The sequence below is a fragment of the Phlebotomus papatasi genome, chromosome 1 (genome assembly GCF_024763615.1).
Source record: "Phlebotomus papatasi isolate M1 chromosome 1, Ppap_2.1, whole genome shotgun sequence".
In the NCBI taxonomy this organism is placed as follows: Eukaryota; Metazoa; Arthropoda; class Insecta; order Diptera; family Psychodidae; genus Phlebotomus; species Phlebotomus papatasi.
In genome coordinates, this window is record NC_077222.1 from 106,382,420 (window position 1) to 106,401,177 (window position 18,758).

The 18,758-nt window shown below is 35.2% G+C and overlaps 5 protein-coding genes across 6 annotated transcripts in view; 3 read left to right on the forward strand and 2 right to left on the reverse strand.

Moving 5' to 3' along the window:
* Positions 1-18,758, forward strand: part of LOC129799078 (multiple coagulation factor deficiency protein 2 homolog) — a 60,522-nt gene that overhangs the window by 30,149 nt on the left and 11,615 nt on the right. The gene's annotated exons all lie outside the window — the stretch shown is intronic.
* Positions 1,492-2,771, forward strand: LOC129799080 (peroxiredoxin-5, mitochondrial). The gene is made up of 2 exons (XM_055842704.1): positions 1,492-1,666; positions 2,089-2,771. Exons 1-2 carry the CDS (start codon positions 1,580-1,582, stop codon positions 2,548-2,550), a joined length of 549 nt encoding a protein of 182 aa, XP_055698679.1. The 5' UTR covers positions 1,492-1,579; the 3' UTR covers positions 2,551-2,771.
* Positions 2,710-8,757, reverse strand: LOC129799075 (gastrula zinc finger protein xLCGF3.1-like). The gene is made up of 3 exons (XM_055842694.1): positions 8,454-8,757; positions 7,705-8,385; positions 2,710-3,037 (listed from the first exon to the last, which is right to left on the reverse strand). The coding sequence occupies exons 1-3, from the start codon at positions 8,598-8,600 to the stop codon at positions 2,765-2,767; spliced, it is 1,101 nt and encodes a 366-aa protein (XP_055698669.1). The 5' UTR covers positions 8,601-8,757; the 3' UTR covers positions 2,710-2,764.
* On the forward strand, positions 11,962-13,002 carry LOC129799081 (putative riboflavin kinase). The gene is made up of 3 exons (XM_055842705.1): positions 11,962-12,320; positions 12,401-12,552; positions 12,613-13,002. The coding sequence occupies exons 1-3, from the start codon at positions 12,233-12,235 to the stop codon at positions 12,838-12,840; spliced, it is 468 nt and encodes a 155-aa protein (XP_055698680.1). The 5' UTR covers positions 11,962-12,232; the 3' UTR covers positions 12,841-13,002.
* LOC129799074 (transcription initiation factor TFIID subunit 7) lies at positions 17,184-18,607 on the reverse strand. Its single transcript, XM_055842692.1, has 2 exons — positions 18,409-18,607; positions 17,184-18,342 (listed from the first exon to the last, which is right to left on the reverse strand). The coding sequence occupies exons 1-2, from the start codon at positions 18,493-18,495 to the stop codon at positions 17,239-17,241; spliced, it is 1,191 nt and encodes a 396-aa protein (XP_055698667.1). The 5' UTR covers positions 18,496-18,607; the 3' UTR covers positions 17,184-17,238.

Consider the following 18,758-nt stretch of genomic DNA (forward strand, 5'->3'; position numbering starts at 1 on the left):
CACAATTTATCGTCCGTTGATTTCAAAACACTGATTTTAAGTTAGGTTATGTTTTTTAGTACGCGACATGAAATGTTGTCATAATTATTTTAATATTTTTGGCAAACTTTATTGAGTAGTTGTGATAATTGTGATCCATAATGTTAAGAGCGAGGAAAAGTACCACAATCGCAAAGAAAGTGGAAAGCCGTCGAGCAATTTCAATACTAAATGTCGTTGATTAATTTTAAAAAGTGGCATGGACTATAGTGCGACCCAAGTGTACAATCTGGAACCAAATATGGCCTATAGCGAGGCTCTACTGTATACCTAAAATATTCAACTCAGTCAGAAGATTTCAGTTGATTTCTCCAGGAAATCATACAGTGGACTCTCTCTCAATCGGGAATATGAGGCAAAATGTCATCCGGTTTAGCGATAGAATTGAGCGTCAAAACCTTTGTAAATTCCACAAATAGCGCTCGATTATAAAGAATCACGATAAAATAGGAAGAACTACAGCGAATTTGAGCGAATTAGTTTCATAATTAAAAGTGAAAATTGTCAACAAAATTTGTCGCCCGATTGAAAAAGAGCCGATTGAGTGAGAGTCTACTGTAGATCTTCTGGGGTTTTCTTTTGTATTTTGTTAAGTACACCCAAGATACCCAAGGTGGTCAGAAGATTTCTCCTGATTCCTCCAGGAAATCACAGATCTTCTGGGATATTTTGTTGTATTTTATTAAGAACACACAAGATACATAAGTTGGTCAGAAGATTTCTCCAGGTTCCACCAGGAAATCACAGATTTTGTTCGATTTTCTTTTGTATTTTGTCAAGCACATCCAAGATACCAAAGTTGGTTAGATGATTTCTCCTGGTTCCTCCAGAAATCACAGATCTTCTGGGATTTTTTTTTGTATTTTGTTAACAACACCCTAAATACCCAAGTTGGTCAGAAGATTCCTGCTGATTCCTCCAGGCAATCACATATCTTCTGGGGATTTTCTTGTGCATTTTGTCGAGAACACCCAAAATACCATAGTTAGTCAGAAGAATTGAGCAGGACATACAGCAGAATCTCTGGTGCTGTCTATGATGATATTCTGAGATGTTTTCATGTTCATAAACATGCTAATTCCAAGAGATGTTTTCGATGATTGAAAGGAACTGAATCTCTGACTAGAGTAATATTTTAATAAATTGTAATATTGAGGTTTTAATATTGAAGTCAATTTCTCTAGTATGTAGGCAAATATTGAAATATTGGTTTCAATATTCGCTTCAATATTGAAATTTTATTTCAATGTCAATTTGAAATGTTATTATTGCAATAAAATTTGCCTAGTGTGTAGACAGCTTAAGCCACGATTTCCACTTAAACCATACGTCTAAAAACGGGCTAAACCTTAGGTCTGAAGACCGTATTATGCGTCTCTTGTTCTTGTAATATTCTACTCAAAGAATCCGTGTAGTAAATTCTCAGCAGAGAATGCTCCCGAAGTCCAGCGAAGGTTGACAGTGGGAGCCGGTTTGGGGAGACCGAAGTGAGCTAAAAGAGTAGGCATCGATTTGGGGAGAGAAAAAAGCTTGAGAACCGATGCATTCGCAAAGTTTATTTGTCACGAGACGGATCGCTGTGAGCACTTGGAGAGCATTCTCGACGTCCAAAATGGTCCAGATTAAGGTAAAAATTCCTTCTGTAAACCCATTTAGTGTTCCTGGAGGGGGCCAATACTACAGTGTCGTTACATAACTAATTGGCAATAAAAGAATAATACATTGGCACTGATAAGATAGAGAAGAAACGCGCGATTGGGAATTGGTGTTGGGGCTCGTGAGGTCGTGACGATTCAAAAATGGGAGGGATTTATCTCTGGAAGATTTGGATTTTGGATGATGCTGGGAGATTTGGGAAGAGAGATGACCTCTGGCATGAAATCTCATGGGAATCTGCCGCGTCAATATTGATTTGGGGAGGGGTGGGGAATGAAATTTTAATGTCCAGAGAATTACCTTCAATTGTGTTTGCTTAACTGTTAAATAATTCAACTAACCGCGGGCTCTTTCCCCCTTTTTGCTGGAACAATGGACACCGTGGGAGAGTAGGAAGGTGACAAGTTGCCGAGTGCTGATTTGTTTGAGGATTCACCAGCCAATAAGGTCAATACTGGTGATTTGTGTCGCAACAAGAAGGTGATTCTGTTTGCTGTTCCTGGAGCTTTTACTCCGGGCTGCTCCAAGACTCATTTGCCGGGCTATGTGGAGAAGGCTGAGGAGTTGAAGGCACAGGGAGTGAGTGAGATTGTCTGTGTCTCCGTCAATGATCCTTTTGTGATGTCAGCTTGGGGGAAGGATCAGTCAGCTGGGGGAAAGGTTCGAATGTTGGCTGATCCGAACGGTGCATTTACAAAGGCCGTTGATTTGGGCGTAGATCTACCTCCGCTGGGCGGATTTCGGTCCAAGCGGTACTCAATGGTGGTTGAGGATGGAGTTGTCAAGTCACTCAATGTTGAGCCCGATGGAACGGGACTTACCTGTTCCCTGGCCAATAAACTCAAACTAAATTAAATCCCTTGCAAACCTGAAATGCCTCAAAAGCATTTGAATATCAGAGCCTTTTCTATTACCCACGTAGAATCCCCTAGAACCTAGCTATATCACTCTTCTTGAAATGTAGGCGCTATTCGGATAAGGAAGTGAATTCTCACACAAGAAAAAAATCCAATATATTTTAGAGAAAAATTTATCATTCGAATACTTCACGAAATAAAAAACGAACTTCTTAAACACTCGACTGACTTTCACTGGTCCCCTGCCCAGGAGTCTTAGCATGACTGGTCATGTGGCTGATTAGACAGTGTTGCTGGATGTAACTCTTTGGGCACTGGCTGCATTTGTACTTTCTCTCTCCGGTGTGCAGGAATCTGTGGACTTTCAGCGTGCTCCGGCGATTGAAACTTTTGCTGCAGTACTCACAGGAATAGGGCTTTGATCCGGTATGAATAAGAACATGTCGCTTTAGTTGTTCTTTAGTGTGAAATCGCTTGGAACATTCCTGCGATAAGAGAAAAAACACAGAACTACTTTGAAATTCTTTGTGATTACTCCCTTGAAGAAAATCGCACAACAACGCGAATTAACCAATGCACAAGTCATCCATTCTCTCTCTCTCTGGAATCCAGAGTCTGGATGAGACATGTGAGATTAATTATAAATTAATTCACCTTAGCAGCTATTCTGTGAATAAATCTAGGTCAAGGACTATACTAAAATTATCCAAATGAAATACCTTTCATGAATTTTTCGCTGGATTATGCTCATGGGAACTGTATTCAGAGAGAACTTTTAGAATTCACCCAGAACAGATATTCATCAACTCCGTGTTATCAACAAATTTGTTTTCTATTGGTTTTAAGCTTCTGCAAATTTATTTGCATAAGATTAATTGGGAGAAATACAAGTGGCAGAAAACAGAACACAAATTCTGTCAAAAAAAAATCAACAAAATCGAATTAAGAACATAAATTTTGCTAAACTGAAATGCCCCTTCGTGACAGAGGTTTTATTAAGATTTTTCAGGTGTAAGAATTTAATTATCGCACTTTATTAGTTCGCTACCAATTACTCTAAATGGGAACTTTCTTTAACCCTGAAACGGGTAAGTTGTCCCGCTTAACCCTTTAACGCTAAATGACTCGTATTATTTAATATTCTAATATTTTTTTAGCCAAAAAAGCTAAAATTTTTGCTTATTTCCGGTGAATTTCAAAAATAAAATTGCAAATTAATTATTTTAATCAGTAAAAATGTAAAATTGATCAGAAAATATGCCCTAGACAGACTTACAGCTTTAGTCGAGAGAAGGCTTTGTGAAAAACTGATTTTAATGTACTCTAATCATTATCAACCGTAGGTCTTCCCAGCACATTTTTTTTTTAAAACCAGAGGTCAAATTCTGGAATGTAAGCAATCACAATTAGTCACTGGTTACTGTCTATTTCGTTTTTCAATTGTCTGGTTAATCGGAAATTTAGCCATGAGCAAAACCAATTATCTCGTACAAGACTCCATTTTGTATTAATCCGAGACACTTTCCCTGATTTTAAGCAATGAAGTAAAATGGGCAAAATTATCTTTATTACAGTAGACTCTCTCAAATTCGGGCATATGGGACCGAAATGTCAGCCGAATTAGACAGAAATTCGGGCGACAAACTTTTTGAAATGCAACGATTTTTTATTCATGTGCATATAGATATTGAGTTTACACACTCATATAACGTAAATTGCATGAAAATCCCTCAATAATGCAAAAGCACATCAAAACTAAGACAAACCATGACAAATTTGAGCATATTTGATTCATTTGATAATCATAATCAAACTTGAAAAATGACAACAAACGTTTTTCAAATGTAACCGCTGCCCGAATTAAAAAGTAGCCCGATCTTAAAAGAGCCGAATTTGCGAGAGTACTGTAATTATTTATAATTAACAGTAAGTAGTCAAAAACTTATATAAAATATATTTTCATTTGAAAAATCAAAAAAAAATTTTTTCAATAACGCGATTTCGAAAATTTTTGATTTTTTAACTGTTTATAAGTATTGTGGAGTACTGTATTCCCTGAAAAGTTGAACTCAAAATTTTGAGTTTAACTGGTATTTTTTCTTTTTTGAAAATGTTATGAAATTTTGAATATTTTTTTAAAAAAATAAGCGCAAAAATAGAAGCTCGCCTTTTCAGGGAATATAGTACTCAATGTTACTGATCAACAGTAAAAAAATTAAAAATTTTGAGAATGGAGTTTTTGAGAAAAAATAATTTTTAAATTTTTTTAAAAAAATTCAAAAGACCGTTACAAAAAAATTTCAGCAGATAATATGAAAACGAATATGTCGTTTTAAAGAGTATAAAATTATCTTTCAAATAAATAAAAGAATAAGAAGAAATCTCAACCCGTTCGCGAGATAGAGCATTTTGAAATATTTGCTAAAAATCTAAATTGACGAATGAAGCGCGAGACGCCATCTTTGGCGCCATGTATCTCTGGCCAGGAACTTTTTTGGGCGAAAAAAAAATACAGTCGAGTTCCTCAAATTTGAACGACAGTTGAGTTCAAAATGTAAAATTTGAGGTTTTGTCAAGAAAGTTTTGCGTAGAGTGGCATTTTTCTCTGGTATTTCCTCAATATTATCGTATTATATTAATTTCCGCAACAAATTCCATTTATTTCACAATAAATTACATTGATATATTCTCTAAAGTTGTTTATCTTAATTGATGGAAAGTGCATTTCACATGAATTCTGTTACGTTTTTAAATATATCGTTCAAATTTGAGGAGTGAGAAATGTCATCTATACCCCCTAAATGTTCAAATTTGAGAAACTCTACTGTAGGGGTATATTATTTTATCGTGTATTTTAACATACAGTAGAGTCTCGCTATAGGCCATCGCTCTATAGTCCACAATTTATCGACCGTTGATTTCAAAGCACTGATTTTATGTTAGGTTATGTTTTTTGTACGCAACAAGCATAATTATTTTAATATTTTTGGCAAACTTTACTAAGTAGTTGTGATAATTGTGATCCATAATGAAGAGAGCGAGGACAAGTACCACAATCGCAAAGAAAGTGGAAGCCGTCGAGCAATTTCAATACTAAAAGTCGTTGATCATTTTAAAAAAATGACATGGACTATAGTGCGACCCAAGTGTCAAATCTGAAACCAAATAAGGACTATAACGAGACTCTACTGTATATGTTTCATTTGACGATTATTCGGTTTCAACGGTTCTTGCACGCTTCTGATATAGGAACTATGCGCCGGTATGCTTTTTGTTCAAACAGAAACTTTAAAGACTGTTCTCAACCGAAAAATTGGCGTTGTTGTTTTTTTTTTTTTGGTTAAAAAAAAACAAGATTTTGACAATACTTTTACAAGATTTAACAAGAATCCCCATGGCGACAGGAATAACCAAACATCTTGTTATTTTGCTATGCTGAGTAACAAGATTTTACAATAATCTTATAAGCGATTTTTTTCTGAGAATCTTTTGTATTTTTTTTAATTATTTAATTAATTTTGTATTTTTTATGTTTTTTAAACCAAAATATTTGAAGGATTATTTATAGTTTTTTTTAAGGTTCCAAGAGCGCATGAGGGTTAATAACTTATACTAATTCCCTAAGTCGTCTGCAATTCTTGCTTTTTATTTTACTATGAATCAATGAATATTAAGTCAGACTGAGATTAGGAAATTATGACGCTTGCACTCAGCAACTTCTTAAAAAAAAAAACTCCACAGCAAAATGTAATTAGGCAATTAACATTTAAATCTTAACATAATGACTTTAAAAAGCAATTGGAATATTTTTTTAAAATTTATTAGTTTGTAATTAGTTCAGTTTAGATAGATTTTGCGTATATCAGTTCATTAGCATTTCAAGGGAATTTATAGGTGTCACAAATATTGCAATCGTCTCAAGAGATCCTGATTAAAAAAAATATTTCAAACGCCATTTTAGTTTTTTTTCAAGATTTGGATTTGAGGTGTATAATAAAGGAATTTTTAGTACATGACAATAAACAATTTTTTTTAGTACAGACTTGTAAGTGCTTCTGCTTTGTCGACTTTTCTCGGGTTGGTTCGTGGTTCGTGTCACAGCTGTTTTCCTCAGTCCTCGTTGAGTTCCAAATCACCAAACCAACACAAAGAAAAGTCGATAAAGCAGAAGCATGAGAGCAATCATGTACTAAAAAAAAAACTATTCAGTAGGGGAATTCTGTAATGATATAACAATGTCAAATGACAAATTATTGTGGTAAATTCAGGAACAGGATATCATTAAAGCCCGATGAGCATCGAATGATGATTGCAAAGGATCACTATGAAGCTTCTAATAACTGACATAAATCTTGGTTTTGATATTTTTTCGTATTTATCACATTAAAGTTTTTAAATTTGTCTTATGACATTGTCATACTGTTACAGAATTTCCCTACAGGAAAGGAAAAACTAATTCAGAAGAGGAAAAGGAGAAATCGTTGTCTTGAACATTTTTTTTAGTACATGGCTCGTTCTCTTTTGCTTCTTCATTATCGACTGTATTAATTCCTGTCTCGACAATTTTCCTCAGTTTTCACCGTGTTTTAAAACCACCTAACAGTTATGACATGAACCAAAAAAAAAAAAGAGAAAAGTCGATAATGCAGAAGCACATGTACTAAAGTCATGTACTAAAAAAACTATTCAGGAGAAAAATTTTCCTTTCGGAATAGCAATGAAAAGGGAAAAGTAGAAATCTTTGCACTGAACTTTTTTTTTAGTACATGGCTGATTCTCTTTTGCTTCTGCATTATCAAATTTGTGATGGTTCCCGTCTCGACTATTTTCTTTAGTTTTCATCGTGTTTTAAAACCACCTAACAGTTATGACATGAACCAAAAAAAGAGAAAAGTCGATAATGCACAAGCACATGTACTAAAGTCATGTACTAAAAAAAACTATTCAGGAGAAAAATTTTTCCTTTTCATTTTTCACTTGGATAGCACCATTTTTCTTAACTAATTTAGTCAAAAATTAATTTTGCAACCCGATTGCATATAACAGAGGCCAAACGGTGAGAGATATCGACTTTTGATCTTCAGTGACCCCCCATAAACTAATAATTCCTAAAGATATATTTTGTTAGATTTTTCTGGAATATCCAACTTACCCCACAAACGTAAGGCTTCTTGTCGCTGTGAGATCTTCGGTGGACGTGTAGGTTGCTTGAGTATCTGAAGGATTTATGGCAAACATCGCAAGTATGGGGCTTATCTCCCGTATGCGTTAGCATGTGTTTCTTGTAGCCACTTTTCTGGGTCATTCCTTTTCCGCAAAGGACACACAGGAATGGCTTTTCTCCGGTGTGATTGAGGACATGGCACCTCAGGGATGCTGCCTGTCTGTAGGACTTCCCGCAGATGTTGCAAGTGTGAGGATTGTTGGAATTGTGGGTCATCATGTGGCCATCGTAGGCATTTCTGGTCTTAAATTTTTCCCCGCATTGACTGCAGAGGTAGGGAGTCTCATCAGAATGGAGACGCATGTGATAGCGATAGGAACCCGAATTGCTGAGGATTTTGCAGCAAATGTCGCATTTAAAGGGAGGTCCTGATTGAGATTTTGTTCCCTTCTTCCTTGTCTTTGTGGTACCTTTCTTTCTCTTGGATTCCCGAGGCTTTTTCTCAGGTTCTACTTGGTATTCAGAAGGATTCTCTGTGTTTTTCGCGACATTCCTTCCTCGCAGGACATTGTCGGAATTTATGCACTTCTCCTTGAACGTTACAGCTCGGGATATTTCTTTGACACACTCCAGGCAGATAAAAGCCGGCAATCCGTCATTTTCATCGCACTGGAAGAGGGAGATCAGGAATTTATTTTTCCGGAGCAGGGTTTCATGATTTTTCAGGGATTAATTACCTCAAGATCAGTCAGTTCCTTAAGAAACGTCGCCAAATCTGCAATTTTCCTGGAAATTTCTGTTATCTGGTAGAGAGACTCCACTTCAGGAGACTCCTCCAAGCAAGTTCGGCACTTTTTTGGCCCTGGTTCTGTTCCCTCGCTCATTATTTTCTTATCTTTGGAGATTCCAGTTCAAAAGAGCGAGTGATATCGCTTTCTTGGTCAGTTATTTATCTCAGAGAAGTGAGAATGGACAGAGATACCAGATACTCGTCTTGTAGGAATCGCAGAACGTACACAAAAATTGACACTGTCATGAAATTGTCAGCTGGTGAATCTCTGAGTCTTCTTCTTGGCCCTGCTATATGCTTTCCATTTATCCATAGAAAATTACTAAACGAATTCATGCAAGAGTACAAAAGAGTCCAAGAGAGAATAAAATACATTTTAATAATAAAATTATTAATTATTTATTAAAAAAGAAATTATTTACAAATTTTACTGCTAAAATTTAGGAAAATAATTTTAAAAAATAAAATATTTATCTTGAATTTATTGGGAGAAAAAAATATCGCAGTATTGTCTTTGATTTTTTTTTAAACTGATTTTTAGTACACGTTGTAAGAGCTACTCATATTCGATTTTTAAGTGTGATTCCTACATAATCACACCTTTTTGAAATGATTTTTCAATATATTTCATATATTAAATGCAACTTTCTACATTCAAAATTTTAGTACATTCGTGTACTAAATTTTCATTCTAAAAATTGCAAGCATTTCAATGTTTTATTCCTACTATTCCTCTCTACTGTTCCAAAAAACATATTTAGATGAGAAATATTTAATAAATTAATCAGCATTTCTTTGCATATTTCTTGTACTAAAAAAAAATAATAAAATAATTCTTGAAATATTCCTTAAGCAATTTTAGGAACAATAAAGCTTTTCAAAATTTCTCAAAACTAGTAAAATTTGCATGCCGCCTTAATTTACTAAATTTTCCATCGTTTTTGTAGGCCTTATATGGCGTGTAATTTATATTACGTCTCCTCACAATGAAACTGTTCTAACTGCATTTTCTTTGTATCTGCAATCGTAGCAAACGACGCTTCATGATGCGTCATTAGCAACAAATGCTAATACAAATTAAATGCACTTAGGACAGTTTCTTTTTGAGTAGACGATTAGTACTAAAAAGATATATTTTTTTAAATGTGGTTCTATACTATACTGACACAATCGAACATCTAAAACAAACATTGTACTAAAGCAAAATTTACAAATCTAACATAAATTTACTTTACTTCCTCAATTCCATGTATGTACTAAAAATGAAGTATTTAAATTTTAAATCAAATATACACCAAAAGAATTGCATTTGATTGCAATTGCAAATCAGAGCATTTCTCCAGCAATGATTTCTTTATCCCTTCTAATGCTTCTAAATTTAAATACATTCAAATCAAAATAATCTTATACCTTGAATTTAAAAGTTATACTAAAAACAGACACTTCCATTTTTTCTGAAATTTATCATTTCAGTACAAAATACTAAAAACATCAAGCATGACAAAGAAATTGATTTTTGCTCAATTAATAGTATTTTTCTGTGAACTATTTTAATATTAGTACATGTAGGGTAAAATGAGGTAATTTGGAACCATTTACAATTTGGGACACTTGAGATTTTCTCATTGTTCCAAATGAGCAAAGAGAAAACAAAGACCGCAAAATAGAAAAAATACGCCTCACAAGAAAAGGAACAGATTTCTTCCTTTTAAATCTCTAAAACACTGAGAAAATCTCAAATGTTCCAAATTGTAAATGGTTCCAAATTACCCCATTTTACCATACTTAACGTAAAAAAAGAATTTATATTTTTACGGTGTACTAAATTCTACATCCCTCCAAATATACTTCCAAAAACGAATCGTGTACTAAAAATAAGTCATGGTCCTATTCGATGATAAATGAAAAAAGGAAATCTTTCACCTTAACGATTTTTTAGTAAATGAAAAAGATATCCCATAAATTTTAAAAACTTAGGGAGATAACCTCCTTCCGGGTGCGTTAGTGGTGTTTCTCTTTTGAGGGACAAGAAAACAACACACAAGATTTTTTGCCAAAACTCGGCGCTGCAGTGCGCCTTCCTCAGTGCTGAAATTGTGATATTATCTCTGAAAATTGTCTCAACTACCTCCACTACTCCTAATGAGGGTACACAGGGAATTTAGGGATTTCTCTGCAGTAACACTGCACTGGACATTGGTCCAATATGCTGTGGAGGTAGTTGAGACAATTTTCAGAAACAATATCACAATTTTAGCACTGAGGAAGGCGCACTGCAGCGCCGAAAGCTTTGGAAAAGAATCTTGTGTGTTTTTTTCTTCTCCCTGAAAATTGACACATCACTGACGTACCCAGAAGGAGGTTATCTCTCAAGTTTTTAAAATTCTACACAACGTCAGTTACCGCTGGAAAATTCTCCAGAAAAACTATGCAAGCCATTGTAAGGAGACCTCGTCCTCTAGGCAGACCTAGGACAAGGTGTCTGAATCAAATTCAGAATCTTGACTTGGAGCGCCTTGAGATCGAACCCGAACATTTTCCTGAAGATGTCATGGGCCTGCGACCCCAATAAGGATAAGCGATTGTAAATGATGATGATGTGCCCACTGTTTGGTAGTTTTGGAACACATCGAGGAGAGCTGAAAAAACAATCGAGACAGGAATCAACACAAAGAAAAGTTGATAATACAGAAGCACTTAAAAATGGTCATGTGCTAAAAAAAAATGTTCAGGGGAATCTCTTTTCTATATGTTTTTTAGAACTTTACTGTTTTCATGTGCTCCTGTGTTATCAATTATTCTTTCTGTTGGTTTTTGCCTTGACTGTTGTCCCCAGTGTTTTCACTGTGTTCTAAAATCACCAAAAAGTCATGACAGGAATCAGAACAAAGAAAATTCGATTATGTAGGAGTATTTGAGAACAATCAAGTGCTAAAAAAATATGTTCATTTTTCATTGAAATAGCACTGTCACTTAAGTTTTTTTACCATTTTAGTACACGTACTAGATCAAAATATTTTAAATTTACAATTTTTGTTGCAATACCTCTCTTATTCCTTCTTCAATGGCTCTTAATTAACCCTAAAGTTTCAAAAGAATATAATCTTATACCGTGCATCTAAACTAAAAGGTGTACTAAAAGATCGTCGCAGTGTTAATAATTTTTTTTAATATCGAGATAAATACTAAAAGGCTCAAATACAGCCAAATTTGTACCTTTACTTCTTTTTCAATTCGTTTATTCCTGTATTCCACTTTTATGACACATTTTAGTACATGTACTAAAATTAAATATTTTTAAAATGAAATCTATAAGCCGTAAAAAAAATAATCAACTGAAAATTTTGTTGATAAAAAATGTGTTCTCTCAAAATTCTCAGTCAAACTCTGTGAATCAATATAGGCCACAGAAGGGGTTTAGGAATCTTGTAATGATTCACCTTACCTTGGGGGTACTGCAGTCCGTCTCTTTCTAACTCTCTAGCCACCTTGAATACCAAGAGGAATAAAAAGTGCTGGAAAAAGCAACAAATCAGCGAGTTTTTCCGCGACACTGAAAGTGCACATTCCCAATTAAAGCCAATGAGTTGTGGAGTCCGCGTAAAATCATGGTGAGAAGTAGAATCTTCGGAAACGATAAGATATAATTGCGTCAACGTATTCGTAATTCGTAGTGTTTTAATTGAAAGTTTGACCCAGAGATTGTGAAATTTCTAGCACGTGAAAATGCTTGTAAAAGAAATTCTTCCGCTTTTCGTGTCCGGGAAGGTGATTCGTGGCTTTCGCAGAGGAACTGAGATGGGCTTCCCGACAGGTAACATTCCTCAGTAATCAGAAGATATTCAGAGATTTCTTTCAATGTGAATTCTTCTCTCTTTCTCTTGGAATTTTTAGCAAATTTTCCTGTTGAAGTTGTAAGGTCACTGCCCAGTGATTTTGCCACGGGAATCTACTGTGGATGGGCTCAAGTGGACACTGGAGATGTCCATAAAATGGTCATGAGTGTAGGATGGAATCCCTTCTTTGACAACAAAGAGAAATCAATGGTAAGAACATGGGATTTTCGAGAAGTTTCCATTGAGTTGATGAGGGATTTTGTCTCCTAGGAAACACATATTCTGCATCAGTTTCCGGAAGATTTCTATGATCAGACCTTGAAGGTCTGTGTAGTGCACTACCTCAGGCCAGAAACAAATTTTACAACACTGGAAAACCTCAAGAAAGCCATCAATAAGGACGTTGAGGATGCCAAGGAATTGCTCAATAGGCCGGAATTTTTGAAATTCCAGAGTGATCCCTTTTTCAGCAGCACAACAATCAATGGGCATCTATAGGACGTCACACAGACTAGCTCCAATAATTCCCAGGAGAACAAAATCTCTCTAATTTCTAGGATTTAGCCGAATTGCGTGAATGTTGCCTTTAAATCTGTGAAAATTGCATGTACTTAGAGTGACCAATATACAAATTCACATCAGGAATAAGAGTTCAGTGAATTGTGAATTCCTTTCGCTTCAGTGACTGTAGTGCCCCTAGTGACGATTTTAGGAAGCTTAGATGTTCTGAAAAGATCGCAATTGAGAAATTAAAATTGAAAAAAAGGAAGGGGTAACTCATTCCCATTTTGACTGACAAAGGTTTCTGGCGTTTCTGGTTTCTCAGGTTTCGTGAAACATTTTAGAGTTTCTCGGATTTCGTGAAACTTCACGTACAGTTGAGAAACATTCGGCAATTGCCTGAGAAACACTTCAAGAAAACTACAAGCCGAAAAAATGCTTTACGAAGCCTGAGAAACCAAGAACCTTTATCACCCCTGGCGGCGTTTTTACGAAGCTGGGACTTTCTAAAATTTATTAAATGGAGCTCAGAGCCTTTGTACATCAACCTTATCGTACAAAGCAGTAATTAACAAACTCAAACTTCTTCAAGATAATTTTTCTTTTTTATTTATTGTTTCTGCTTCTGTAACGCCTCTAATATCGGATTCATTAAACTTAAATGTTCCAAAGAATACAGATTTATTACTTAAAATTTTTCGTAGTTCTGGTATTGAATTCATAAAGTAAATGAAGGAATATTTCGACTGCTCAGAATAAGAAACGAACAACTCGCAGTAGGCAAAGTTTACAAGAGAGCGATTTGAAGAGGAGATTTTACACGTAGAGTATATATGATTGTTCTCATTTAAAATCTCTATAACTTTGAAAATAATTGTCTTTCAAGTATAATATTCACAGAGAAAGTAGAGGGTATAAGGAAGTATCCAAAAAGCGAATAAAACGATTTTTGTAAAAAATCGAGTTGTTCAATTTATATTCTGAGTGGTCGATTTATGCTCCAATGTTCATTTCTTTATTTTCATCATTTTAATGATTTTTTTTTTCAAAGACCAAAATCAATTTTTTAGAACTAGTTTTTCATTTTTTTTATTTATTTTTTTTTCTAACGCAACGCCTTTTGATTAAATTCGTAATGTGCATTAAACTTCATTGTATGAATTCTGTTCTTAAAAGAAAACAAAAACAGACAAACAAACTGACAAGAGTTTTTGGTTTCTCGGGTTTCGTAAAACGTTTCTCGGACAATCAACAAGGGCTTCTCAATATGAGTTACCCCTTGGATCTGATCATGTTTTTTTATCGCTTTTTCTTTTGAATGTTTAAAAATTGCGATTCTTGAATGCATTTCCCTGTTTCATAAAACGTTACCATATATTTGTTGAAGGAAATTTTAACAAATCCAGAATTTTGCAGCTGATTCCGAGTATCTAGAAACATTTACGTATTTCTAGAAATATTTACTTATTCTCTGGAAATGATTCCGTGTTTTTGGACGTTGTTTTGCATTTTTAGAAACATTTCCGTATAATATTGGAGGTTATTCTGAGATTCTAAAATGGTTTCTCCGTTCCTAGAATCGTTTTTGTATTTCTAGAGATGTTTCTAATTACTTGGAGTCATTTTCCTGTTTCTCGAGTGCATTTTGACATTTCTAGAAATGTTTACATTTTTTTTGGAAACGATTTTGGGTTACCTAAAACGTTTTAGAATTCCAGAAAAAGCTTCGACGCTTTATTGAAGCGATTCCGAGTTTCTGAAAATGTTATGTGTTTCTCGAAATAATGTTTCTTTATTTTTAAAAACAATTTTGTGATTTTTGAACGTGTTTCTGCATTTTTAAAAAGATTTCTTGAAGTTTTTGAAGATGATTCTGAGGTTCCAGAAACATATCTGTGTTTCTAGAGGCGTTTCCGAAGGTCTAGAAATGTTTCTGTGTTTTTGCCATTTGGTTTCATATTGCTAGATATGTTTTCTAATTTTTTGGAGTAATTTTTCTGTTTCTGGAATGCGCTTTCATATTTTTTAAAAAGGTTTACATTTTTTTGAAAGGGATTTTGGGTTTCCAAAAATGTTTTAGAATTCCAGAAAAAGTTTCGACAATTTAGAGGCGATTTTGAGTTTCTGGAAATGTTCCTTTATTTTTAAAAACAATTTTGTGATTTTTGAACATGTTTCTGCATTTTTTGAAGTTTTTGGAGATGATTCTGAGGTTCCAGAAACATATCTGTGTTTCTAGAGACGTTTCTGAGGGTCTATAAATGTTTCTGTGTTTTTGCTATTTGGTTTCGACTTGCTAAATATGTTCCCTAACTTCTTGTATTCATTTTCCTATTTCTTAAATGCGCTTTCATATTTTCAAATATGTTCACATTTTTTGGTAATGATTTTGAGTTTCCAAAAACGTTTTACAGTCTCTAGAAATGTTTTTGTATCTATCATATTGCTTTGAGGCGTTTCTTTGTCCAATTTTTTTTTATTTATTGAAATTGAGATTAAATTGAAAAAAATTGATGTTTCAGAAAGGTTTCGACATTTTTTTATTGTCGATTTGGTGTTTCTGGAACCTTTTCGGTGTTTCTCGAAATGTTCCCTTATTTTTAAAATTAATTTCGTGATATCTGAATATGTTTTTGCATTATTAAAAACATTTTCGAATTTTTTGAGTATTATTTTGAGGTTCTAGAAACGTATCAGTGTTTCTAGGGACAACTCGGAAAGTCTGGAAATGTTTCTCCGTTTCTGCCATCTAGTTTCGTATTTCTAAATGTGTTTCCTAATATCTTGGATTCGTTTTTCTGTTTCTCAAATGCGTTTTGGAATCTCTAGAATGTTTTTTATATCTTTCATATTGCTCGGAGGCGTTTCTGCGTCCCATGAATGCATTTTCGATTTTTTATGGCGATTTCGAGTTTGTGGAAATGTTTCTGCGTTTCTCGAGATGTTCCCCTATTTTTTAAAAGACGATTTCGTGATTTATTAACATGTTTTTTGCACTTTTAAAAACATTTCCAAAATTTTGGAGATGATTCTGAGGTTCTAAAAACGTATCAGTGCTTGCAGGCGTTTTCTTGCCCCTTAAAAAAATTAGAAACGTTTCGGAGGCAATTTCGAGTTTGTCGAAATCTTTCTGTGTTTCTCGAAATGTTCTCTTATCTTTTTTAGCGATTTCGTGATTTTTAATATGTTTTTGCATTTTTAAAAACATACCTGTGTTTCTTAACACGTTTTCGGGTCTCTGGAACTGTTATTCTAATTTTTGAAAGTGGTTTAATGTTCTTTGGATATATTTTGGAATTTTTAAAAGCGTTTTTACGTTTTTTTGTTTCGAAGACGATTTGTTTTTTTTTTTTCTATCCAGAAACATATTTGTGTTTCTAGGAATGTTTTCCTGTTTCTTGAACACATTTTAGCATTAAAAAAATGTTTCTTATTATTCTGCGTCCCTAAAAACGTTTCTGCATTTCTAAAATGGTTTTTGTGTTTACTGGAGGTTTTTCTGTATACTTTCAATTTTTTGAAAACGCTTCTATATTTTTTGTAGATGATTTCAAGTTTTTACGAAACCTTGGCCGTTTCAGTGTATTTACTAGAAACGTATTCGAGGCTCTAGAAATGTTTACTTGTTCTTTAAAGGCGATTTTATTTTTGTTGGATAGATTTTCGAATTTCTAAAAGCGTTTTGATATCTTCTAAAAACGATTTTGCATTTCTAAAATCGTTTTCGTGTTTCTGGAAACGTTAACGCGTTGCTAGAAATGTTTCTGTATTTATTGCAATTTTTCCGTATCTCTTGAATAGACTTTCAATTTTTTAAAAACGGTGCTTTTTCTTTTTGTAGATGATTTCGTGTTTTTACGAAACCTTGGCCGTTTCAGTGTATTTACTAGAAACGTTCTCGAGACTCTAGAAATGTTTACTTGTTCTTTAAAGGCGATTTTATTTTTGTTGGATAGATTTTCGAATTTCTAAAAGCGTTTTGATATCTTCTAAAAACGATTTTGCATTCCTAGAATCGTTTTTTCGTGTTTCCAGAAATATTTCCTTAATTTTTGGAGGCTTTCCCTGTTCTTTGGATGCGTTTTCGCTTCTGTATTTCTTGAACAAATTTTTGGGTTTCTAAAAACGTTTATTGGAATACCCTTTTTTGTGTTTCTGAAAACGTTTCAATGTTTCTAGAAATATTTCTTTGTGATTTGTGTTTCTCCAATGAACTACCCCTTAAAAAATTATTTTTTGTTGCATAGGTTGCATTTCTTCCTGATTTTGTTTTACAACGCCTCCAGCGGCAATTCCATCAAGCTTAGACGTTCTGAAGAGCTCGGAAAAAAGACAAGAAATTTTTTTTAATCACCAAAATCTTTATTGAGGAAATTTGTAAAGTTCAGAAGGATTTCAAGGCAGACCAATCCCCTCCAGTTCCTGCAATTCCATCTCCTTGCTGCTGATCTGCCTGACCACGCTGTCCAGGGTGTCTTGCATCCTCTGACGGAGTGTCTGATTCTCAATCGAAGAAATCTCCTGCTCCTTCTGCATCCGCTGGAGACGAAGTTCATCCAGTTGCTGACGAAGTTCACTGATCCGGGCGTGGCTGTTTTCGCGGTAGTCTCCTTCGTTGTCGGAATCGTGGGGATCACCGTAGAAGTCCCGACGCTGGCCAGGTGCTCTTGAGGGGCCAGCTTGATCCAGCATTCCATTCCCGGAACCTTTCCGAGGGCTGTGGAATTCACCTCGACTGAGATCCTCCAGGTGCATGGAATTGGAGTCTGAGAGTCTACTGTCATCGGCTGAGAGGCGACTGGTTTCATCCAAGTCCAGGACATTGATGTTATTGTCCTCGTCGTCAGAGGATGACACTTCCCCGCCGAAGATGTCATGTTCTCCAACATCCAAACTCTGAGATCCACTGATGCCTTCAGCGTCTCTCCCAGGCTTCTGTCCAGCCTTGGTTTTGTTCTCCCTGGAACTTCCTGGCTTGCTCCCGGATGCCTTGTCACCGGGCTTTCGTTCTTCCTCTTCGTCAATGATTTCCCATTTGACACTCACAGCTTCATTGTCAACCCTGAGGAGTCTCTTGACTTCCTTCTCAATCTCCGGAGCCTCCACGTACTTCTTCTTCAGCGTCTTCCGGAACCGTCGCTTCCGGATGTTCTTGCATGGTGGAGTAACTCCATGAGGCCAGAGGAACTTCTTGTCCACCTTGTTTGGATCCTTCTTCTTGTTCTTATTCGGGGATTCCTCTTCGACGGGAGTCGGAAGTTCAGGCTCAAATTTGCATATCATCATCTGGCAGATGTCAGCCGTCTTGTAGAAACTCTTGTTGTCGATGGTCTTGAGGGATTCAATGATTGTGGGCAAATCCACAACTTTAGCGTACATGTACCAATTGTCGAAGCAGACCTCGCCGTAGCGGATGTCATTCTCCAGCCGGATGTTCAGGCGATCCTTGAGATTGTTGGCTCCTGACTGTATGGCTTCCCGGAGGGCCTTAGCAGGCTCCTGGACAAAAAAAAAGAAATCAAGACTTCAAGGGATTTTGAGGTTAGATTAAAAGGCAGGACTTACTTCTGGCACTCTCAGAATTAGCTGCGTCTCCAGCTCATGCCCATCATCCCTCCGGGAATCTGCGGGATGCTTTGTTTTCTCTGGCATGTCTCGAAGCGATTTTCAATGCAGGAAAACGCAAATTTTCCAGTAAAATCAGCAAACAAAAAAAGAAACACTCCCAAACTTGACAGCTCACGTAAAATAAACAGAAGACTGCGTAATATTTTACGCGTCTTGATTACATGTAATTAATTATGAAAATATGACATAGAAAAATACTGAAGACCTATTTATGTATAAATATATAACTTTACTCGCTCTGTCTTAAAAGAAAGTCGCACGTTTGAGATAATTTTATATCCCAAGAA